Here is a 26805-nt window from a genome sequence, read left to right as displayed (position 1 = left end):
ACAGACCTCAATTCCGGAGTCCGGAGAAGAATTGTAACGATTTCTCAAGTCAAAATTTAGTAATGTATTATTACAAGATTTCTTAATATTGAAAAAATGTATTAAATTTAATACGACTTTATCAAACAGTGCATCTGTTGAAAAACTGTTTACTATCGTAATTTTATATTGTCATCTTCGAAAGATTATCTACGGAATAATATAATGGAGTACCAACTTTTACTATAAAAGTTAATAAAAAATATTGATAAAATTTAACGAGTTTACAATCCATATATTTAATCCTATATAATATTTGTAGTTTTATACATTTTGTGAAGAATTGTATGTTTAGAATTATTGTATTAAAACTTTTAAGCATAAAATTTAAGGTAAAACAAAGTATAAATTTGGTTACATTTATAAATTTAATAAAAATTTTTTAATTTGCATTTTAAGTATTTTAAAATCTTTGTCCTTAAACTTTGTGTAGTCTTACGAATTCAACATAAAAAATTTGATTACTTTTATTAATATTTTAACAAAAGTACTGCAAAAATAAATTTTTTATGTAATCTAATTTTAATTTAATATTAAAAAAAGTAATGGAAAAAGTAACAAATCGTAACTTTTTGAATAACGGTAATGAGTTATTTTTGAAAATGAGTAATAAATAAAGCTAGTTACTTTTTCTTGCTAACGAGAAACAGTAACGTATAATTAAAAAAAAAATTGTTATATCCTGTTTCATATTGCATGTCAAAGTATGCAATAGTATTGTAGCAACAATAAAATATAAAATATCTTTTAAACTATTGAGTTTTTGATTATTTCATTTTAATTCTCTTATATGCAGAATAACTACAGGAATCATATTATAGACAAAATCAGATAATAGCATTTAAAAAAACAACAATCTGTAAGTGACTTTAAAAAATCAATAATTTGAAAATTGCAGATTTTACTATCATTTATCTCCCTTCAGATCATATAATTTTTGTCTCTAATTTTTATTGTAATGCATATCTTCATAACAGCTTGTCATACTTTACGTGGGCTACTCTGTATATAATTGTATCAATCTATTGCTCTTATATTATTAGAAGCCATACCTAAGCCTAAGCAGAAAAATAAGTTACAACAATATAATGACACCAAAATGGTAATTAATTGAAAAATTTTATTAATTATTATCATTTTTACATCATTTTCATAATGACATTATGTCATAATGACTTGTTTTGTTTGAACATCTGGAAACTTTCCGCATCAAACAGTTCTGTATATGATGATTCTGTTATATGCTGATTCTTATAATAAATTAAAATTGTACCTCTTCCATTCTTTCAGATTCGGTACTTTGTGAATTTAAATTGTGTTCTTCGTAGTTATCATTTTTCAACAAATCTAAAATTATTTTATATACATCAACAAACATATATAAATACGACTTCAACAACTAATATTATCGAGAAACGTATAATTATGCGAAATATTAACAGATTATATCAAAGAATGTTAAGAAAATATCCTGTGGGCACGCAAGCAGTGCAAGCTGGTAATTATTAATTTATTATTTTATATGGGCACAAATACACGTGCATGCGTACATGTATAAATAAATACACGAGCGCGCGCGCGCACGCACGCACGCATGCGCGCACACACACACGCATACACGCACACACACACGCGCGCGCGCGCGCGTACATACACACACACACACACACACACACACGCACGCATGGAGTATTCTATGAGTAAATGAACCACTCATTTTGAAAACTGTTTCAGATTTTAATCAAACTTACCAAGATTGAAAGTTTTAAGGATATAATTCTCTGTGTCAAATTTTAGGTTCTTAACCCTTAAACACATCGATCTTAAAATACGAAAACACATTTTCTGGTCTAGAAGACTTTTTCAACTTTGAAAAGCTATGACTTTGATTACAATTAATATTTTTCTACAATTTTTTTTTTAACGAAAGTTCAAACTCAGGAGTGTGACTGCACAATCGGCATTGCCGAAAAATAATTTATTGTGAAGTTATAAAAGAAAAACCATTAAGCAAAAATGAGAAATGGGTTAAAAATCCACTTTTCCTTCAAAAAATCATATTTTTGCAACAAAAAACGTTTAAGGACTTCAAATACGGCGTTTTAAAGCTAAAGAGTCACACTTTCAAAATAAAATTTGGCAAAGTCACTCCTTTTAAAAAGTACAGGGTGACCAATGGGAATGTGTTGAAAGTAAATAGTTATTACTTCGTAACAAATAGGCCGAATAAAATGAATTAAACGCCATTTTGTAGAGAAAACTTGTCAATTTTATTACCATATATATGAAAGAGAAATATAATAATTTAACAATTGAAATACACGATATTAAAAAAAAGAAAAATTTTGCTTGCGCATATGAATTAATGGTATATGTTTTCAAAGTGTTGTCCATTAGAATTAGCACAGAACTGCAATCGTTTGCAAAAACTTTGAAATACATTATCTAACATAGATGTAGGAATGCTGCGAGTGCATTTTTTAATACTATTTATCAGCTCTGCGGTGTTTTGAGGTTGTACGGCGTAACATTTGTCTTTGAGGTAACCCCAAAGAAAAAAATCACACGGGTTCAAATCAGGTGAATAAGGAGGCCATTCCAGACCTCCATGAGCAAATTTCGGGTATTCTAATCCAATTACTCTGTTGCCATACACTTCATGTATCGATTCAAAGACTTCGCGTGTACGATGTGGGGTCGCGCCATCCTGCATAAAATGGAAGTTCTTTACTAATCCGCGTTTCTTTGCATGGGGAAAGAATTTAGTCTCCAATAATTCTTTATAACTTTGACTAGTCACAGTTCCTTCAAAAAATTGCAGGTAGACCCCTTTTACAGAAATTGCAGCCCACGCGGAAACCTTTTGAGGATGAAGAGGAACGGCAATAGACACGTTTGGATTTTCCTGTCCCCAAAACCGATAATTTTGTTTGTTGACATATCCGTTTAACCAAAAGTGAGCTTCATCCCTAAATATTATTTGTTTTTCATCGAGTTCCTCACTTTCAAACATATTGGTTATCACCTTACAAAACTCAACTTGTTTTTCCATCGCTTTCTCCGTCAGCAATTGATGTGTAGTGATTTTGTAGGGATGCAGTTTAATGACGTCTCTCATTATTTTTCGGAGAGTTTCTCGCTTTAAATCCAAAACCTGAGCAGCTTTTCTAATCGAGGTGTTTGGATTTTTGTCAAAATAATTTCTAACGTCATCAATTGTTTCGTCCGTTGTAACGGTACGAGATGGACCAGGTAAATCATGTCTACGATCGTTCAAAGTGCCATACATACCAAAATTATCAATAATCCTGCCAAAAATATCGACAAATAAAAATAAAATCTCACCTAACCAACATTGGAATGAGGACGCGATTCCAGGGAGAGGGAGCGTGGGTAAAAAGTATCAAAAACATACCTTCTGAGTATTGTTTCGCTTGAAACTTTTTTAGATCCATATTTACTACGGAATCCACGATACGCTTGACTATAGTTTTTGCCTCTACTATAGAAGCACTCGATGAGAAACACTTTTTCTTCGATGCTTAGCGCGTCCATCCTATAACTCGCAAATCGGTTTATACGACGGTTCAAATGAAATTGACGGGTCTTAGGTAGCGGACCCTAGTCGGTAAAATAGTTACCGAAATCGAGGAGGGGATATATAACCGTTTACTTTCAACACATTCCCATTGTTCACCCTGTATAATTATGTAACATGGAAAATACGAGGTATTTTTGGGCATCTAAAAATTTACTTAAAAAAAAAATTATATCTTTGCGACAAGAAACTTTGAAGAACTTTACAATACAGTGTTTTAAAACTAAAGATTCATACTTAAAAAAAATATTATATCTGTTATTTCTATTAAAAAATGTACTTATGTAACAAGGCGAATATGAGGTATTTTTGATTAAGTTGTGTCTAAAAGTGAAAATTGATGTGTTTTATGATATATTTTGGAAAAACTTTTTTCTACAACATTTTATAGTATTCCAACTTTAGACAGAGTATATGCGAGTAACATCCGCGAATCGACCTGTTCGAACGTATTTTGTCCAGTTTTTTTATGTAAATTACAAAAAAAGTTTCACTTACACACTATATGGGTCGCATTGACCCTAACAAAACTTTGCTGCCGTGCCATTTCAATTTTAGTTGACTAAAAAAGTTGATCAACTATATCAATCGAAAGAGATTTCAAATTTTTTTACGTCTTGGTCCGAACCTTCTATCTCATTCCGTCTTCACATAACAAGCGTTCAAAACTTCATATGGGGTCTCTCAGACCCACTTACGTGTTTAAAGGTTAACTCTTCTGGTTGAGCAATTACAAGAACAAAAATTTTGGGGATTTTTCTGTTTATCTTTATTTATTTTTTTTTGGCTAAAAAGCAGAGTTAATGAAATATACTTAGTCTTTTTTCTTATAGAAAAAAATCTGCCCTTTCATGTGGTAATGTCAGATTTTAAGTAACTCTTTAATTATTTCCGTTTAAACTTTCAAAATCTTTGAAATCACGCCGTAACCAAAGGCTATTATTGATTTTTATCCTTAATAACTTAAAATAAAGTATTACATGTCTACTTTAACTATGCAAATTCGCATGAGAGGTCCAGCCGGTTTCGAAATATGACTTAAAAAAGAAGACAATGTAGAGCGATACGTGTATTTAATTTGCAGCACCGCACCGGCGAATTCTAAGAATTACAAGCATGGTATATCAACAAATAATTTTCCATCAGAAAAGAAAATTTCTTCTGATAAGGCTGTATCAGGAGAATTTAATGAATTATTAAAATGTACGTTAAAAATGTACAAAAAAAATAGAAAGTAAGGAAACTGTTAATTTTGTGTTTTTTTATGACAAATAAAATGTGTAAAATGTGTGAAAAAATGTGTAAAAAAACGTAAAAAGGATTTTAATAATAATAAAAATAATGAATGATTTATTTTGAATACTAATAATATAAATGGTATAAAGGTATGCTTTTTATATTTTGGAAAGTAACAAACATAACTGCTGACTCCATGTATTCCGCCACAAACCACATATCTTGTGAAGGTTTGCACGAGGTTCAGGAAAAGTTTTAACTTTTTGAGCCGTTGCTCCGAAAATTTATGTACTTCCAAAAGAATTCGGGAGCGTGCAGGATTAACCCCTTGCTTACGGGTATCCGAGAGATCGCAGGTTTATCGTCGAGAGAATTACAGGTTTGACCCCCTGCCTACGGGTATTAGCAAAGTTGCAAGTTAACCCCCTGCCTACGGGTTTTCGAGAGGTTGCAGGTTTACCCCTTGCCTACAGGTTTTCGAGAGATTGCAGATTTACCCCGTGCTTACGGGTTACCAATATTTAAATACCTTATAGTTTGTAACGTTATCAAACGTCTCGTTTAGCGCTTCTAGTTCTACCAGCTAATTCTACAGAAGGAAATAATAAAATACGAACACGAAGCAATAAACAACTTCATAGCAACCGTCGAAAGAGATCGTGAAAGAAACTCACTTCAAAGAATAGACGCGGGCGCATATCCGCGCCGACTTGATGGCGCTACTTATTTTCAAACAGAAACAAATGGTCTTTTTGAAATTAGTGTTTATTTCATTACTTTTTTATTGCTAAAGTTACATACTATATATTTTTTGTATTATTTATTTATTTTTTGGAAACAAGAAACTGTCTTTTGCATTAGACAATTTTTTAATAAGTTTCTTTTTGCCTAGTACGGAAACAATGACATTTTTGTGTCAGTGATACTGCTTTAGCTTTTGAGAATCTGTCTGAAAGAGTATTCTTTACAGCTTTATGTTTATTTTTTGACAAGAAGGAAATACTAGTCTTTATGATTTTCTTTAGCCCATTTATTTAAGACCTGAGGGGTTAATATTGGATCTGCGTTAGTGTTTTGTAGACTAACTCATTTTGCACCTTTTTTCAAAATAACTCCTATTCACATACACTTTTTCCATACAAAGTTGCATGAAAATGCCACTCTGCTTTGAGTCCGAAATCTTCATGACACATTAAATTTTTAAATTGGTAGTGATTTTTATAGTATTAAGTAGCTCCAACATTGACATAAATTATTTCATCTGGCGAACAAATAGTTTTAATGTTTTCGATGATTAATCTTTGAATAGTATGTATTGCTGTATCACGAAATTCATAAACAATACAATTAGATAAAATGGCGAGATTTTTGTACTGTAAAGTTCCATTTTGGCCCTCTAAAAGGCTTTTAGATTATAGGATGGACAGTGCATTGATCATTGTTGTAATAAAAAGATTGGACTGCATTCTATGCAATAATTGCATAATTTTCTGAAAAATCCATTTGCACAAGAACTTCTAGAGATTCAGTCTTTATCATATAGGCACTCAGTTGCTTTGCAACATAATGTGTTTTTAAGACGTGCAAATATTTGCAAAATTTCTTGACAAATTTAGCAAGAGATGATTTTATAGTCTGCAAAACTGTCCTATCATTAGTGTACACCTAATGACTTTGATTCTGTTTATGGGGAAATTTTCCAAACTGAGAAGTCACCACTTTCTACATACTCGCAGTTCATGATTAATGAAACGACTAAAGTTTATTGGTTGTTACGTTAATCATGAACCGTAAGTGTGTAAAAAGATAGCGACTTCTTAGCTTGGAAAATTTCCCCATGGACAGAATCAAAGTCCTTGGGTGTACCACACTTTATATTCGATTTTGTCGACAACAGCGTCATTAAACAGTTTATGAAGGTGAGAAACAAGGTGATTTTTTTCCTGGGCACGATTCGCATTTGTTAAAGTAACAGGTAGGGTTTGCGCAAATAATTGCCTTAATAGAATCTTGAAAATCTTTCAGCGATTTTACCGAGTTTATATTTTTAGTCAACTTAGATTTGAAGCGTCCATCATTAACTCTTAAACACATAAGTGGGTCTGGAAGACTTTCCCGAAAAAACTTTACTTTCATGCCATTTTATTTTAGTTAAGCAATGAAGTTGTTCAATCGTAGCAGTCGATAGAGGAGACTTCAAACTTTTTTCCACCTAGCCCAAATCTTTTCTTATTCCGTTTTCACACGATAAGCGATCAAAAATCTAGGGGAATTTTTAATATGTGTTTAAGGGTTAACTTAATATTTTGATGATAAATGCGAACACAAACCGAATGCGTACCACTTACTCCGGCTAAAATACGGTTTGCAGGACGTAGCTCAGCAAATTTACTGAAACCAATTGGGTTTTTAGGATATTCCGAAAGATGTAATTGATGTAATTCTTTTAAATGCAAAGAACTAGACGTTTCTGTATTTTTTTTTTTTTTTTGTTATTGGATGTATAACTTGATTTGATCCGTTTTTAAAAGATGGCTCTAGGTGCTATAAATGTTTGACGGCAACAGCTGATTTTTGCTGTATCGTGAAATGTCAACATCTATCAACCAAATATTGTTTACAAGTCTTTGAGTTTTGCATAACAAGTTTTAATTTTTACTGCGTTGAAAACGTCAAGTTTTCCAAATAAACACCGGAAGTTTTGATTTTCTGTTTCAATTGGAAGAAAAGTGCAGCTGAAACGCATCGAATGCTTGTGGAAATGTATGGTGAATCTGTACCATTGGATAAATCTTGCAGAGAATGGTTTCGACGATTTAAATTGGTGATTTTAGTGTTGAAGCAAAGAGCGTTTGGGTCAACCAAAAAATTTGAAGATGAAGAATTAGAAACATTGCTTATCAAGATGCGTGTCAAATGCAAGAAGAGCTCGCAAAAACATTGGAAGTTACTCAACAAGCTATTTTGAAACGACTCAAAGTCGCGGGATACATCCAAAGGCAAGGAAATTGAGTCCCATACGAATTGAAATCGCGAGATATCGGACGACGATTTTGCATGTCTAAAATATTGCTTGAACGGTACAAAAAGAAGTCTTCTGCATCGAATCATTGCCGGGGACAAAAAATGGATTTACTACAACCCGAAACGCAAAAAATTGTATGTAAAGCCCGATCAACCGGGAACATCAACGCCGAAGCCGAATATCCATGGTGCCAAGGTAATGCTCTGTATTTGGTGGGATCAGAAGGGTGTGATCTACTATGAACTGCTAAAACCTAGTCAAACCATCACGGAAGACTTCTTCTACAAGCAACAATTGATCTGTTTAAAGCGAGCTATAACCGAAAAACGTCCAGAATATTCGACCAGACATGAGTCCATAATCTTTCACCATGACAACGCTTGGCCTCATGTTGCTGTTCCGGTTAAAAACTATTTGGAAAATAGCGGATGGGAAGTTCTGGCTCACCCGCCTTATAGCCCAAACCTTGCCCCTTCCGACTACTATTTGTTTCGATCGATGCAGAACGCTTTAACTGGAATACGCTTTATTTCAGAACAGAGTATCAAAAATTGGCCCGATTTATTCTTGGCTTTAAAAGATGAACTCTTCTTCCGCGACAAATTTTATAAATTGCCAGATAGATGAGAAAAAGTAATGGCTAGCGATGGACAATACTTTGAATAAGGTATTAATTCATTTTATTGTTCAAATAAATGCATTTTTCAAGCAAAAATCGGACCGAATTAAGTTGTACACTCAATAATTTTTAGGGGAATGGTATCCTTTATTCCTGGTATTACACTGCTGCATTCACGGTCATCCTCATAGAAGGCACGAATTGTAGGGAAGAGTGGGATAAATTGGACCATGTTCCAAATCGGACCTTTTTAATTTAAATGAATATGGTTAAGCAGATTTGCTTGCCGTGTATAATGTAAAATCCTTATAAGACACCGAACATGTGACAGCAGTTTGACAGTTCTCTGTTATGTCATTCATAGAATAGACGCGAATATGTATTTTCAACCATCGTACGAAAATTTTTTTAAAAAAGAAAATCTTTGTAAATCATTTAAAAGGTGTTAAAAATTTGAAAAATAATTGATTTAAGATAATTAAAGAGCGTAGAATTAAAAAATATTAATTATTTTGTTATCTCTTTTGCAGTTTATTATAAAAATTGTTCCAAAGTTCGAAAGAACTCGTGTCCAAATTGGACTTTTACGTCGGAATTGCAACCTGATCGTAGCACTTGTAATTGGTTGAGACCAAATCTGGTCCTAGAAATATTAAATTAGTAAAATATTATGAGTTATCAGACTCGGAATAATTGAATTTTATTGATTTCAATTCTTATTGTATAATAACAATGTCGTAACGTGACCGGGAAACGTCTAACTATATAAATTGTTACTAATTTTTTTTAATAAAGTTTTTATTTTTTACTGTCAAATTGCTCATTTTTATTTAATACTGAAAAAATACATTGTAATCTTTTGAAATTTTATTTAAAAGTTGATAAAGTGGGAGTGTCCGATTTGGAACCAGTAATTCCAAATCAGACCGAAAAAAGCATTTTTATATTTATCGTTATAGTTCAACATAGATGAGAGATACGTCAAAATGATCTGAAGCAAAAATGAAGGAAATTATCTTTCCATTGGCACCTTCAGTTTTACGGACTTCACTTGCGCCTTATAGAGAGCAAAATCTGCAGCTAGGTCCCCAGATTTATCTCACTCTCCCTTAATGTTTTATCTGGAAGTCGCGTTTCAAAAACAGTACGAAGAATTGAAAAAGAGAAGCTACCTTTATTTATTTGCAAAAGTTTAGCTTCTTTGGCCATCTTTTTGTTCCAAACTCTTGTGCGAGTTTTCAAAATACTCCAAGATTTTAGGGCTACAGTTAAAAGAACTATTTTTCTATTTTGTGTAGTGCTTTAGTGTGAAATTTTATTTTTAAATCTAGCATCTCTTTTAATTCTTCTGTCCTTGTCTTGCGTATAATATATTTTAATTTGATATCAGATTTGTGATTATTGAATCATTTGAACAAGCAGACTTGAGTTGGAAAGTTGATTCACAATCCATGGAGAATGAAGATTTAGAAGAAAATTGAATATTCTTAACTCCGTTTTCTGCATTTGCCGCACAAAACACTTTTTCGTGAGAAATTGCAATTTTTACCATAGTGATTGAGAAATAGAACGTAACTTCTCTTTCACGTAGCGTTTTTCATCGGAAACTTGAAAAGGATTAGCACCAATTGGAATGATTTGATACACCATTTAATTGCTGTATATCAATATAATTTTGCAATACAAACTATGTACAGGAATAAGCGACACCTATTAGATATTAATAAAAATGCCATGAGAAATTAAATGGATAATTGTATCAAAACAGAAAATAATAAATTTAAAAAAATACTTCGATATATTTCAACACAACTACTTGACAATTTTTTATGTAACTCTTTCAATTCATCAATTGAAATATTACGTAAGCATTATCCAAATGTCGCATGGAACAATATTGTGACGACTGATTACGCGACAATGCTATGTTTGAAGAATATCAAACAACTTCTCGCTGCGATGCAAAATTGTTTGTTGATATACCATGCTTGGAATTTTTGGAAGTCGTCGGCGCGGTGCTACGAATTAAATACACGTATCGCTCTACATTGTTTTTTTTTTTAAATTATATCTTGAAAACGGCTGGATCTTTCTTAACTATGCAAATTTGCATAGCTAAAGTACACATGTAATACTTCATTTTGAGTTATTAAGGATAAAAATCGATAATAGCCTTTGGTTACGGCACGGTTTCAAAGATTTCGAAAGCTTGAACGGGAATGATAATGAAGATTTACTTAAAATCTGATATTATTACGAGATTTGTGAAAGAGATTTTAAATAGACAATTATACTCTTAAAACCTACAATCTCGGTAAGGTTGATTAATATCTGAAACATTTTTCAAAATGAGTGGCTCACTCATGAAATGCTTTATATATTATTAATTTTTAGTTCTTCAGTCTATATGCGAAAGGCTCATGTATGCACTTACATTTGCACAATTCTGCAATTTCTCTCTTTATTTTGTACAATTGTACATATAATTTTATAACAGAATATTTTATTTTGTCTATTAAAACCAATTTTTTAATTTTACTCTTGTAATGAACCATATTTTCCCTGTTTCTCTTTGATCCATTATACAGTGTTGTTACATTTTTATAAATAATATTAATACTGTTATTCAGTTACTAAAATCACTTTTTATTACCTTTTTTTCACAACTCTGGTGAAAATTTTTCTCATAGTTTTTATATAAATTGCGACATATTTCAGAAATACTTAGAAATACTCAGAAAGTTTACATATTTTTTCAGAATTTTTTATACATGCGAATTCTGAAATATTTTGAGATTTCTCATTCCATAATTTCTCAAAAAATACTCTGAGCTTTCTCAGATTTTATAACATTTCATCAGAAATTATAGAATAAAAAATCTTTGAAATTTTACAAGGAGTGGGCAAGAACTGTAAAATGTCAAATGAGATGAGTCATAGCTCATTTAAAAGGGGGAACAAGTATATTAAAAATGTAAAAAGATTAGCGTGAATGGGCCTTACTTTTTAAGAAAATTGCAATTAAAGTTTGGCGTTGTGGCTGAGAAGGCTAAGTGGTAGCGTTACATTTTTTTCTCCGCGGCGAACCGGGTTTGAATCTCCACAGCAGCAAATTTCTTTTTTTTTTTTAAGTTTTTTGTTGTTATATTTTACAATTGCGTTATCTTTGTTATTTTTTAAGTTAATAATAATGTACTTACATATAATAAAATTAAGCAATTTTTTATTAATAAAAAATTAATAAAAATATTTAATAAATTATTTATTATAATAAAATTATTTATAAAGGCTAATAATTAGGCATTAACGAGCAGATTTATTCCGAAAAATAATACATTTTGAGAGTTTCTACAATATCACAAATTATAAAAAGCTATAAATTATAAAAGATAAATTATAAATTAAAGCGTATTATTTTTCGGTATAAACCTGCTCGTTAAGACCTAATTATTTATCTTTATAAGTAATTTTATTATAATAAATTTATTAAATATTTTTATTAATTTTTTATTAATAAAATATTGCTTAATTTTATTATTATATACAAGTACATTATTATTAATTAATTAATTAAAAAAATAACAAAGATAATACAATTGTAAAATATACTGTAATATCAAAAGACTTAAAAAAAAAGAAACAGTAACACTAAAGGATCCGCAGAATCCTTATGGGAAACGGCTTTTGGCTAATTTTTTTTTTTAATTTGATATGTTATAGTTCTCAACACGTAGAACAAAGGTGTCCATGGCCCCAAGGTTTGATCACGGATAGTTTTCGAGATACAGTACTCCAAAGTTGGACTTTTTGCTGCAATAAGGTACGAAAAGTTCAACTTTGGAGTACTGTAAAACTATTCGTGATCAGACCTTGAGGCCATGGACACTTTTGTTCTACGTGTTAAAAACTACAAGATATCAATTTTTTAAAAAATTTAGCCGAAATCTATTTCCCATAACAATTTTGCGGGGTCCAGAATGCTTATGAGAAATGACTTTCGGCTAAGTTTTTTTAAATTTTGTAGGGGCTTTTATCAAGGATGGTTCATAGGATGAATAGTCAATAGGCAAATTAACGCGAGCCAAGTCGTCAGTTGCGTATAAAGTGTCCGTGTATTATATCGATATTATAATTGTGTACAGTGCTTGCAGGCTGCTCCGGCAGAACTGCCGAACCGCGCGTCAAAATTCGGGGCTCTCTCAAAACGCGCGTAAGGACACAACGACACTAACAAATCAGGACCGATTATGCGATCTCGCGGAGCTAATCACAGTCTTGGGAGTCACGCTGTGCTCCGCTGTACGTAGCATGATCGGCAACGGAAATGTGCCCATAATATCGTGATCGACAATGCCGTGCTCGACAATAGAAATACGCCTACAATTAGATATGTTGTCGTTCTCAACACGTAGAGCAAAAGTGTCCATTGCCCCAAGGTTTGATTACGGATACTTTTCGAGATACAGCACTTCAAAGTTGGACTTTTTGTACCTTATTACAGCAAAAAGTCCAACTGTATCTCGAAAACTACCCATGATTGGACCTTGGAGCCCATGGACACCTTTGTTCTACGTGACACCGCCTTTCACGGATCGAGATGCTTTTCTACTAATTGTAAGAGTCTTCTTACCTCTTACAGATTGGGATGCTTTTTTAATGTGAGTGATAGATTTTTTAGATAGATAGAAATAGATTCTTTTTAACGCTATGGTGAAGTAAAAATGATCATTTTTGACATTTTTTTAAGAAATCTGACGTGATAGAGCAATTTGCTCGGATTTGTGTTCAGCGTGCAAAAATGCATGGGAAATTTTATTCAAACAACGAAAAGAAGTCTAAAAACGGCGTCTTGTGTTATGAGAAACCATCACTTTTAATTTTTTATATCTTCGGAACCGTGCTTATTCTCATCTTAAAATTTCTCTGGGATTAATGTTCCATTATACAGGGTCCGCCTCTTAAATCCGGACATGAAAGTTTTTTTGCGAAAAGTTTATTACAGAAAATATGTAAAAGTACAAATAAATTATTTTATAGTTAAGTTAAGCGACCTTTTCTGAGACTTTTTATTCAATGTAGCTGCCTTGCGCCTCGATCATTGCTTCGATCTTGTTCCAAAAGCGCGAGCATGCCGTCTGCAATTTTGCCCGGTCTATTTTCATGAATGTTGGTTCAATAGCGGTCTGAAGGGAGGCCACAGGCCCCTTAGGATGTCTGTCTTTGTTAGTAATCCTCTCGACTTTGCCCCACACGTAGTAGTCGAAAGGATTCAAATTGGGACATTCGAGACTATTCGGAGGCCAGAAATCCTTCGACCAAATTATGTCGACATTGTTCGATAGCCAGTTTTGCACCAAGTGACTCGTATGAGCAGGTGCGCCGTTTTGTTGAGAATGTAGGACTTGTATCTAAGGTCCTTTCGAACAATGCGACGAACAGTGGTGTCGCTCACCCCCAAGATGGCCGCTAATTTTGCGAGTAAAGTTCCTGGGTCCTTCAAAATGAGTTCTTGTGTTTTTTGAACGAGTTCCGGAATCCAGGAGCCCACTTCGGATTCTTCCGAGGCCGCGTACCTCTGGACAATATTATACACCGTCGATCTCGGGTATACAAAGAACTTGATAATTCGCTTGGCGTCTTTCCGGCGCGAACACCTTTAATAACTGCCGCTCTTCGGTTATATTCCGACGTCGACCTGAACAATTGGGCCATTTTGAAGATATTAACGTCTTATCCACGTCTCTAACTTACCTTTAGATCATGTAGCATCTACTGCTGCATTCTAATATAGCGGAAATGTCAAATTTAAATTTGTTCGGATTTAAGTGGCGGACCCTGTACGAGGTGTGTTCAAAAAGTATCGCGAATTTTGAATTTTCGCGGGTTACGTATATTCGAATTTCGATCTTTTTGTGGCGTTATGTTGGTACTCATGTCTCTCACTTATGCCGACAAGCTCGGCCATTTTGAATGTTCACTTAATTGTTGACAGCTGCTTTGCTTGCACGTGTTTTGGATCGTCTTCGATTTTTACCTATTCAAAAAAATGGATCAAAGAACCTGTATCAAATTTTGTGTGAAAAACGAAATTAAGTGCGCGGATGCATTCCGAATGTTGACTGTGGCATACGGAGAAGCTACCTTGGACCGAAGCAACGTTTATCGGTGGTACAAAATGTTCTCAGAAGGCCGAGAAGATGTGAACGACGAAGAGCGTGCCGGACGCCCGAGCACTTCAACAACAGACGAAAAAATAATGAAGTGGAGAAAATGGTATTTTCCAATCGTCGAATCACCGTTAGAGAAGTTGCTGAGGACCTAAACATATCGATTGGCTCGTGCCATTCGATTTTTATCAATGATTTGGGCATGAGACGGGTCGCCGCGAAATTCGTACCAAACGCCCCTGCTCACACATCGTTGCTTGTGCGCGACTTTTTGGCCAAAAACAACACACTAATGATGCCGCAGCCACCGTATTCCCCAGATCTGGCCCCCTGTGACTTTTTCTTGTTCCCTAAACTGAAGAGGCCCATGAAAGGACGACGTTACGCTACGCTTGACGAGATAAAGACGGCATCGAAGGAGGAGCTGAACAAGATAAAAAAAAATGATTTTTTGAAGTGCTTCGAAGATTGGAAAAACCGTTGGCACAAGTGTATAATATCTCATGGGGATTACTTTGAAGGGGACAAAATAGATATTCATGAATAAATAAATAATTTTTGAAAAAACACAAAATTCGCGATACTTTTTGAACACACCTCGTATAGTACTATTTGGCATAAAAAAGTTTGAAACTTGAGGTCCAAGAAATGGGCCCAAAAACTGGTTTTTTTGGTGTTACTTTTTGCTGCTGCAGAGATTCGAACTCGGTTCGCCGCGGAGAGAGAAATGTAATGTTAGCACTTAGCCTTCTCAGCCACGACGCTCTCTTGGACAGTCGTTCAATATTCTAGTACTTAATGTACAAACGTCCCAATATTAAAATTTAATTGCAATTTTCTTAAAAAGTAAGGCCCATTTACGCTAAGCCCTTTACATTTTTAATATACTTGTTTTCTCTTTTTGAATAAGCTATGACTCGTTTTATTTGGCATTTTACAGATCTTGCCCACTTTTTGTTAGAATATTTTGTAATTAACATGTATGAAAAATTCTGAGAAAAGATGTAAACTTTTTGAAAATGTTCCAATTTGTAAAAACAATCAGAGAAAGTTATCAAATAATATATAAATTTGGAAAAATTATATGAAAAATTTTGAGAAAATTTTTACTAGAAAAGTCACTATGAAATTACTATTATCTAAAAAGGAGCACTATAGTTACCTTTTTTCTGAGTTGAGATGAAATTTGTGTTCTATTTATATTTTATTTTCTCGTTTGATAATAATTGCTATTTGCTTATTATTGGATATTAGTTGTGTGTCTCATAACAAACTTAATTAAACAGTGCATATTAAAGTCGTCATATATATCTAATGTTACAAAGGATGTTAGGCGTGCGCGTGCGCAACCCGAAAATTCAGAAAATTTTAAAACAATTTGTAGAAGTACACTAGTCTGTAACACAGAACTATTTTTAATTCATCGCAAATTATAGTTTGGGGAGGTAAAATTATTTCTTTAAAAAAGTATAATTTAAAAAATTTTTGGAATAACTGTCGAACGGAGAGAAATATCGAAAAAAGTTGTACCTTTTTTTTATTTCTACAAAGCTGTGTATAAATAAGTATTTAAAAATTTGATTTTTCAAGTTACCATCACTACCACTTTAAAATTAAGTTTTTGTATTTTATAAATTTATATAAAAAATATTTCTTTATGATTTTTTCATACATCATAACTAATTTATATGTTATCTTTTTTAAAAATTTATCAAATTTTTAAAGTCTGTTTTAATACTTTTGATTATTAAAATAGTTTCATAAAGAATTTAATTATTATTAACATACATTTTTCTCAGAAACAGTTATTATTTAAGTAAGACAGTATGTATTTATTTTTTATCTTTATTTTATCTAGATAATAATATTTAAATTTTTTATTTTAAATATTTTATTTTGTTTAGTCATTGTTTAGCTTTTTAGTTTTTGTGATTTAATCTTTATTTTATTATATTTCATAAAATGCACTACATACGTTATAAAAAAAAGAAACTGTACCAGGGGTACTGCTATTTTGTATTTCAAAACTTCTCTTTGTTCTTTCTTTATTAAAAGTATATAAATCATGCTATGGAAAGTTTTGCTACATATTAGACTATCCAAAAGTAAATCTCAGAAAATAAAAGTAGTGTTTTTTGCTTAAATGGTATTAGTGACTTTGAAAATTTGAGGAAAAGTGTCATTTTTGGGTTACTATTTTATACTTGAAAAGTAAGTTTTTATCATTTTTTCTATGTAAAAGTAGTCACCATTTTACTTTTGTTTCAATAACTTAATAGTAGCACTGATAATATTTAATATATCAGGTGTAGTAAAAAGAAATCCATTATTTTTACATTAAATTAAAGGCTTTATTTAGCATAGTTAAAATAATCTGATTTAGGTCAAATATGCACCATTTTGTTCGATAATTTGTTGCCATTTTGAAGGTAATTTCATTATGCCTCTCTCATAGAAACCCTCGTCCCTATTGGTAAAAAACTGGGACAGTCGATTTTCATAAGTTTTTCTTGAGGCGAATCTTTCACCAGCAAAATCATTCTCCATAGACAGGAACAGGTGGTAATAACTTGTTGCTAGATCCGGACTATAAGGTGGATGCATAAGAACCTCCTAACCAAGCTCCCGGAACTTCTGGCGAGTTACTATCGATGTGTGTGGCCTAGCGTTGTCTTGATGGAATACAATTCCTCTCCTATTAGCCAAAGCTGGCCGCTTCTGGGCGATTGCTTCATTCAGACGGTCCAATTGTTGACAGTACAGGTCCGAATTAAGAGTTTGGCCATAGAGGAGCAGTTCATAGTAGATGATTCACTGCCAATCCCACCAAACACAGCAAAATCTTCCTGACCGTCAATCCTGGCTTGGCCACCGTTTGCGCCGGTTCATGCGACCACGACCGTTTTTGCTTGACGTTGTCGTAAGTGACCCACTTTTCATTACCAGTAACTATCCGCTTCAGAAATGAGTCGATTTTGTTGCGATTTAGCAGCGATTCACATATGAAAATTCGGTCCATGAGGTTTTTTTGCGTTAACTTGTGTAGCACCCATACATCGAGTTTCTTTTTGTATCCAGCCTAATTTAAGTGGTTTCAAACGGTTTTTTGTGCAATGCTCCTGGGCAATCGAAACAGTGCTTACATGACGATTGAACTCGACGATTTCCATAATGGATTTCTTTTTACAACACCTAATATTAAATATGTCATAACTTTGAATCTAAAATCTATTAAAGAATAGTTTGATGAATATAATTGTTAAATTCTCAATTTAAAATATTGATTATTACAACAAAGTTATTGTATAAAACGTAAATGAGTAGTCATAATACTATCTTTTTTTCTAATACAAATTATTATTAAGAATTATTGATAAGAATTGAATATGTAGGAATATTAATGGGACTTGGTGATCAGATCGCACAGAACTTTATAGATAATTCAAGAACCATTGATTATATACGTACAATGCAGTTTGCAGGCATTGGTTTGTTTATTAGTGTAAGTAATTAAAAATTTTATATAATAATTAAATCTCAATTATTTTTTAAATGTTTCTAGTATATCTGTTTAGTCCTTAAGGGGTTTAGGCAGTCAAAAATAAAGCTCTTCTTTATGAATCAATTGCAAAAAAATGAAACCACAACCAGATTTATCCTTTTACACAATGTTTATTGCTAGCATGTAGATAAAAAACAAATTGGTATTAAATATATACATTGTGACCGCATTCACGAACGCGACACAATTTTCGTTGTCTGTCCACGTAGTAGCGACAGAAAAATTTTGATTCTTCAAATCTCGCGACAATTTACTTTACGATAATTGGGCGAGAACGAGAGAGCGTGCCACTCTTTTGCAAGACGCTAAAGAACGTAAATAATTTTAACGTACATAACCAAGAACGTCGACGACAGCGAAAGTCGACTAGTCAGCCACGAAATTAGCAAGAAGAAGTGGTTCGGTGCGGGTGGTTGGAATCAGGGAGAGCAAGGGGGATCACTCAATGACGGTGACACTTTAACAATAAAAATTAACAGCATGTATTTTCAGAATGCAAGTTAATATTCTACAATGTAAACTGAGCACGCGGTTTGCCAACGTGCTGTAGGCGTTATAAAGTCGCGGAAGGCGATAGCCGAAAGAAATAATTAGCTAGACAAAAAATAATTCTCTTGTTTTAGCTGCACGTATCTCGTGAAAAAAGATGCGATAATTACAGCTTTTGTAGAATATCATACGCACGTTACACAAAAAGATTGCGTACTCGTACCGAGATTACAAGTTAACGCGAAAAAATAGACGAAAACACAATCACGCTCCCAGACACGTATTTACTAGACAATACGACGACGTGGCTGCAGCGCTTAGGCGCGAAAGATAATCGGAAAGAAAATCATTACTTAATTCGACGGGATTGAATGATCGACGTTGCAGCGGCGAAAATCTCCGCGCTGAGAAATATTATTATGCAATACAAAGAGAACAAGACAAAAACGGATAGAAATTTGATCTAAAATTGTTTGCCTCGACCACAGTATAAGAAGGAACAGTAGGTTCACTCTGACATAAAGCGCGAAAAAAGTTGTCTTTCGCACATGAACGAGTAGCACAACCAATACTATGGCGGTTAAGTTCTAATTGGATAATTCTAGCATTTGGCGTGATAAACCTGACTCAGGTTGAGTTAAAAGACTGCTCTCGAAAGCTCTACTGGATCTACGCACAACCACCAACATAGTTGCCACATGGCGATCTGTCAGCCATGAAATCAAAGTTGCCGACACCGAGTGAACATACTGTTCCTTCTTATACTGTGCCTCGACGCCACTTATGCCCGATCACGAAATCGGCGACTTTACAAAATTGTGATTGACACTTCTTTCACCCATTGGTATCGGCATGATACGGAAAACCTCTGGCTTTGCGTCGTTTTTCTCTCTGTCCAGCTGAGTGCTCGCTCTCTTAGACTCCGGTCCGCGACACGCTTACAGTACAAGTGGTAATCGATCCTAGAATCTACGGGAGGCCCGTGATAACGCGCCCTACTTAGCACAATTACCGCTTCCGTATTGACCGCGGCCAGGCGACTCGATCTTCACAAGATGCATCGCATAGTCGCTAGACGTCAATGACGTAGGTGCGTGAAGCTCAATTCGGTAAGGGTTGCAAGTCGACAGCGTTGGTTTCCCGTCTCCGAGAACTGATAGGAATGGGCCTTATCCTTCTGCCTGGGGATAGCCTTAGACCTGCGACGATTTTCTACTAGCCGAAGGTATTCTTCATTCTTGCACAGTAGATGGTGCGGTGGCTTCCCTTTACCGTGCCTTTGAAAATGCTGATTTTTTTTGCCGTATATGCAACTAGATTTTTTAACAGAAAAGTGTGTCTATATCGCGGTAAACGATAAAATAGTGTGGGCGGTACAACCTGCAAGCCTCCGCAATTCGGAGTGCTCCGTCAATCTCTCGGTGGCAGTCCTCGGTGGCCGTCAAGTCTTAATATACAAGGTGCTTCAGACCACTCGTACACCCCTTTTATCTTCGCAGGATCAGGTCCAATCAAAAGTTGTGAGGTTTCAAAAGATTTATTTACTGATTTTATCAGTTTGACCTTGGATGGCGTCGCCAAGATTACATTAACTTTGTTAAATTGAACCCTATTTTTGATTCCAGAATCTAACAGTTGGTGTCAAGAGCTTTCCAAAACCCTACAAGAAAGTTTATTTTTGTTGAGTACTTTTCGAGACTTAAAAGTGTACAGTGTACTGTAATTTTCAAGCGTCATAACTCGAAAAGTACTTAACAAAAATAAACTTACTTATAGTGTTTTGAAAAATTCTCGAAATCAATTATAATTTTATAAGAAAATACAATAAAAGATATAATATTAGACTGTCGGTAGTTCCTTAATTAAAGAGTATTGGTACTTCTCTAACATTCTATATTTTTTATTGCATTTTCTTGTAGTCAATTTCGAAAATTTTTCAAAGCACTATAAATAAGTTTATTTTCGTATTTTCCGAATTATGACGCTTGAAAGTTACACTGTAGCTTTCAAGTCCCACAACTCAGGAAAGTACTCAACGAAAATATATTTTCTTGTAGTGTTTTGGAAAGCTCTTGACATTAGCTATTAGATTCTGAAAACGAAAATAGGGTGTTCTATTTAAAAAAATTAACGTGATTTTTATGTGATTTTGGCGACGCTATTCAAGATCAAACTGATAAGATCAATAAATAGATTTTTTGTGCGTGTGGGTGTGCGCGTGTGCATGCGCGTGCGCGTGTGCATGCGCGTGTGCGTGTGCGTGTGCGTGTGTGTGTGCGTGTGTGTGTGCGTGTGTGTGTGTGTATCGACTACGCGACAATTATCACTCACTCTTGTAATTATTTACGCGACAAAATTGGGCGCCAGGCGCGAGAGAGCGTTTTTTAACCGTTAATTCTTATACGCGATTATCGACATTAATTACCGTGAACGTCGACCGCACGGCAAACTGGTAGCTCCCGGCTAAATCGGTAGAGGCGCGGGGGGGATTCGATGCGGGCAGATGGTGAGTAAAAGAGCGAGGGAGATTCATACAATAATTAGGCGAGAATTAGCAATAAAAATGTAACAACGTATATTTCGAGATTTTTGGGTTAATAAAAGATACAAAATATTGCACGCGGTTTGCCGGCGTGCGGTATGCGTTACGAAATTGCGGAATGTTAAGTGAAATGACTAAGTTATCAGGTAGTGCCGCACGCTACACGGAACGATTCAATAATTTTGGCGGCACGACATCCGCGAGAGAAGGTGCACGCGTCAAAGATGAGTATTATGAAATATTTCATGCACACGCTAGGCGAAAGAGCTTACAATATTCTCTCGCAAATTTTCCGTACGGCACAGTTTCCCGTACAGACACGACACTCACACGTACAATTACACAAATCTACAATACAACGACGGCTTGGCTGTGGTGATACAGGCGCGAATACCGGACGAACGAAAATTACGTTGAACAGCGGGATCGGGCGAGCGACGTCACGGCAGCGAAAATTTTGACTCTAACAGACTTTACAATACTACACGCGAATACAAGATGATTACGGAAGAACGTTACTCCAATTAGCTTGCTGCGGCGTTACCCGCATTCAATCGTGAAATCGGTTACAATTTATCGACGACGATCGTCTCACCTTTCGGATGCAGCGCGGCACGGAACTTCTTTCCTCTGCGTCCTCGGAATCGGAAGTTGCCTTCATTATTTTTGCTTCGGCCCGGAACACGGTCACAGCACAAGTGAGTATCGATCTTCAATCCTGCGAGAGGCCCGCGGCGTCACGTCCCACTTATCACCGCCGCTGCCGCTTCCGCGTTGGTCGTTATCAGGCGGCTAGGTCTTGATAGGGTGCGTATTGCGCTACTGCTCTGCACCTATGACATCATTAGCGCGCGAGGCTCAAAATTGGCAATTGTGTAGGTCGTCAGCGATATCTCCGCGCCTCCGAAAACTGATTTTGAGCGGCTGAATCCCTCGTCTTGGGGATGGCCTCCGCCTTAGGCCCGTGACACTTCTTCTGTATGAGTCCCGCATGGCCGTCTTTGCTGCGGTTTTTCCCCGACTGTCCATGGAGTAGCTTTGCGCCTCCTTCGCCTTTGGAAGAGTATCTTTCCTGTCGCTTCTGAAAAAGAGATCACGACAGAAAGTTTTTCTATTTTGCGGCAAGCGAAAAGACAGTATGGGCGATACAAGCGACCTGTGAGTCCCCGCGTCTCGGGGTGCTCCGTAAATCCTTGGGTGATAGTTTCTGGTCCTGGCTCTCCGTGGACGAGACGTTAAAATGTTACAAGGACTTTTCACAGTCACTGGTTCTTTTCCCTGTGTGTGTGCGCGCGCGTGTGTGCGCGTGTGCGTGCGTGCGTGTGCGCGCGTGTGTGCATGTGTGCGTGCGCGCGCGCGTGTGTGTATACAGGTTGTTTGGAAAATCACTACGAATATTTTGGGACGTGATTTGGGACCCCAAAAGAAGGAAGAAAAGCTATATAAACATAGGTTCAAAAATAAGTCGTTTCCGAGTTATAACCACTTTTATGTTAAAAAAAAATCGTTTTTTATAGTCCGCGTGGCATCCCTTTTTAAATTTTTTTATTAAATTTCTAATTTTTTTATTTTCATTTTTTATTAATTTTTAAATTTTATTTTTTTATTTAATTAATAATTTTTATTTTTTAATTTTTTTTTATTTTTTGATATTTGTAATTAAATCATTTTTTAACACATTATTTTTAAATCGAATTAAATGAGGTGTTCAAAATGACCACCTTTAGCAATGAAAATGAAAAAATTAGGAATTTAATAAAAAAATTTAAGAAGGGATACCACGCGGACTGTAAAATACGATTTTTTTAAACATAAAAGTGGTTATAACTTGGAAACAACTTATTTCCGGACCTATGTTTATATAGCTTTTTTCCTTCTTTTGAGGTCCCAAATCACATCTTGAAATATTTGTAAGGATTTTCCGGACACCTTGTGTATATATATATATATATGTATATATATATATACATATATATATATATATATATATATATATATATATATATTTAGAGTGTCCTAGAATTAGCAGAGATTTCTTTATGAATGAATTTTTCAGAATATTGTATTTATTATAATACTTTTCCATTTGTAAATTGTTAAAGTCGTTTAATTGTAGCGCCTAGAATCGTGCGCTCAGGAATAGCACACAGTATCGTAGTGATCTGTCATGTGAAGTATGTCGACATACTTTATTTGATAGTTTTAACAGTTTGATTTATATATGACTTGACATTTTGTAACATTAGGTTGACATTAATTTTTATGAATAATTTAAATAATCACTGATGAACAAGATAATGTTTAAAAGTGATTCTTTATCGTTATATAAAATTAAGTTGATATATAGAAACTCAGCCAATGTACAAAGCCATCCTCGCTACTGTGCTATGTGTCATGCCTGAGCGCCCGAATTCTAGGCGCTACAATTGGATAACTTTAATAATTTATATTTTGAAAAGTATTATAGCTTCGACATTTTTGTATTAGGATTTTTGACTTAAAATATTCCGAAGAATTCGCTCATAAAAGAATTTCTGCTAATTCTGGGATACTCTGTTCCCATATATTTAATACTATCTTTTTTCTATCTTTTTGCTAATAACAAACATTGTAAAAGAGTAAATCTCTATGTACTTTTATTTCTTTGTAATTGACTCATAAAGAAGAGCTTTACTTTTTTTTTTAAACGATTTGACTGCCTAATCCCTTTAATTTTTTGATAGAAAAATTTAATAAGTAATTTAATAATTTGTTGCAATTTTATAAAAATTTATTGTAATTTTCATCATTATAATTTCAAAGCATTATTATAATATAACGAAATATCGTTAATTTGTCATTACAAATTTTCTTTATTTTTTTGTTGTAATTTTATTACAATTTCAATAAAATGTTTTTTTCATTAAACAATATTAATAATATAATAGAATATTATATTTTTATTAGATTCTCATTAAAATGTCTGCTTTTTATTAAACGCAAAAGAATAATCTTTTTAGTGAAATATATTTTAAAATTTTGCTGCAAATTGATTGAAATTTCATCAAATTTAATAGAATTTTAAGCATCGAAATTTTATTAAAATTTTATTAAATTCCTTTTATTGGTGTTTAGTATTATTTTGATAAAATTTGTAAGTAATATAAAATCATATAGAAAATTTTTTTGTAGCAATAAATAAGTTTGTAATATGTCAATAACACATATAGGGTCCAGCGACGAGAACGTGGTATGGGATTTTAGATAAATACGTAGGCTCCAAAGGTTATTTTGTGGCAGTTAAGAAGGTTGCTTGCGATCAACTGTTTTTTGCGCCTACATTTATAGGAGTTTTATTAGTCATTGTTGGTATTTGCCAAGGAAAAGATATTGAAAGATTGAAAATTAAATTGGCAAATGAATACACTGATATTTTGATGAATAATTACAAGGTAATAAATATAGAAATTTACCATTTTTTTTATTCTTATCGTTATCGAGTATTTTATTTTTATTTTAGCTGTGGCCTATGATACAACTTGTGAACTTTTCTCTGGTACCTTTGCATTATCAAACTTTGGTTGTACAATCAGTTGCTTTACTATGGAATAGCTACGTTTCATATAGAACAAGTTTGGATAAACAATGAATTTATGTAAATATACATAAGCGTGATAAATTGTAGAAGTAATATTAAGACCCCTTTATGTTATGGTCACTCTATCTTTACTATTAAGTGATGACTTCTAATGATTGTTTATGGAATTTTGTTCAGTAGTTTACTATTATGTAGAAGCGCTAAAATGCTAATATACAATAGCCGATATTTGTAAGACGTTTATAGTGAGTTTTTTAAGAATTTCAAATCTTTTCAAGGTACATTTTAACAGTTAATTACACATTTTTGTTATCCTTTTTAAACTTAAGCGTTGTTATGTCATGAATGTATGTACACTTAAATACATACAAAGTTGATTATTAATGGTTGTACCCACTTTTTACCATAGGAGCAAGATTTCCTGATGTATTTGTAATTTCTAATATAATAATATGTTAGAAATACATATCCGTCGGTAAATCATGCTCCTATGGTAAAAAATGGATACAACTATTAATAATCACCCTGTATATGTATGTCATAATACATCTTAAAATTTTATTTAACTATTCGGCGATACACATTTCTAGTGCACAATTAAACAATAGTATAAGGATTTTGCTAATCCGGTGCTAATGCGGCGCTTTAAGCATATTGATGTCTCATCAACAATCTAATGCGGTTTATTTATTCAAATTTTCATATCGAAGTTATTTGATAAGTTTACTGTAATTCTACTGTAAATCTAGCTTATATTACATGTATTATAGGTTTTCAATATTGCATATACAGAAGGATGTACGTAATATGTTTGTATACATTCCGTAATATTTTATTTTTATTCTGAATAAATGTATAGTTTTATAACAAAATAATGTTTTTTTTTAAACAAAACCTATTTTTTTAAATCTATTTTCTAACCTAAGTAATGTCACAAAGTTATGTAATCTGTTGTAATTTAACCTATACTCTATTCACTGAGAGAAATCGAATGAGTTTCCGCACATTGACAACATAGTGGGGAGAACATAGAACACCGGCATTGCGATCTTATACGAGTCTGTGCGTACAGAAAAGAAGGGAACTTTTTAGCGGACCTACAGGCCACTGCAGGTATAGCCTGCGCGAAGCGGACGAGTTTTTATCCGAGCAGTTTGATTTCTCTGTGTGTTTGAGAATGCACGAATATAATTATGCACTCGAATTGAGATGCTGGTTCCGCTTAGAGAGAGTGCGAATCGTTAATGCGGCCTCGAATTGAAACGACAGTACTGAGCGAGAAGTCTTTATCATAGGAAAGATCGAATTAGCACACAGCTGATCATCGAATTAAGATCGGGAATGGGAGACAGTGCGAGCAAACAGAACACAAGTTTTGTGCGGATAATGATTTAACTTTTAATTTTAAACAGTTTCACATTCTTGTCGCTGCAATTTATTTAGCGAAATTATAGTTACAGTTTAAGTTTATGCTTAGACTGCAGACATTGTAATTTTCTTCAAGTATGCATTACCACAATTTGAAAATATGCCTGATTTTGATGATGATGATGATAATGATGACGATGATGATGATGATGATAAAGGAAGGAGGGCCGTAGCGGACAGACGCCAGTGCGTGACCGCGACCTAGAGAGGTCTATTGACAATGCCCTAGCTTAGAGTTGTGCCAAGTCGAGGCTATTGAAGAACCCTACGACTCGCCGGGGATTTAATTCCCTGATTTAGTCAGGGATGATGAGTGTCCTCCCCCATAAATTCTTGTCTGAGATGGCCGACGGTCGAACAGACACACATGATATGCTCAGCTGTTTCGGCCATCTCCATGCAGAAGTGGCAGCCATCATCCTCAGCTTTACCAATTATATTCAGGTGGTATTTGAGTTGGCAGTGGCCAGAGAGGAGGCTTATCAGGGTGATTAGATCTCTTTTGCCCAGGGAAAGTAAGTCT

At 34.0% G+C, this 26805-nt stretch overlaps 1 protein-coding gene across 3 annotated transcripts in view; it reads left to right on the top strand.

Annotated features, from left to right (window-relative positions):
• LOC105202433 (protein Mpv17) overlaps positions 1-26805 on the top strand; it is a 42888-nt gene that overhangs the window by 3793 nt on the left and 12290 nt on the right. The window contains exons 2-6 of one of the 3 annotated variants that reach the window (XM_039455335.1): positions 1083-1141; positions 1330-1537; positions 18077-18186; positions 24487-24708; positions 24777-25726. In XM_039455335.1, the coding sequence (XP_039311269.1) occupies positions 1139-1141; positions 1330-1537; positions 18077-18186; positions 24487-24708; positions 24777-24905 (672 nt within the window). In that variant the 5' untranslated portion in view covers positions 1083-1138 and the 3' untranslated portion in view covers positions 24906-25726. Of the gene's footprint in view, positions 1-437; positions 1142-1329; positions 1538-18076; positions 18187-24486; positions 24709-24776; positions 25727-26805 lie in introns of those variants that run through there. The other 2 variants (XM_026139732.2, XM_039455336.1) reach the window with 2 other exon arrangements.

This window comes from Solenopsis invicta, chromosome 12 (genome assembly GCF_016802725.1).
Source record: "Solenopsis invicta isolate M01_SB chromosome 12, UNIL_Sinv_3.0, whole genome shotgun sequence".
Lineage (NCBI taxonomy): Eukaryota > Metazoa > Arthropoda > Insecta > Hymenoptera > Formicidae > Solenopsis > Solenopsis invicta.
This window is presented reverse-complemented; position numbering and strand designations above follow the sequence as displayed.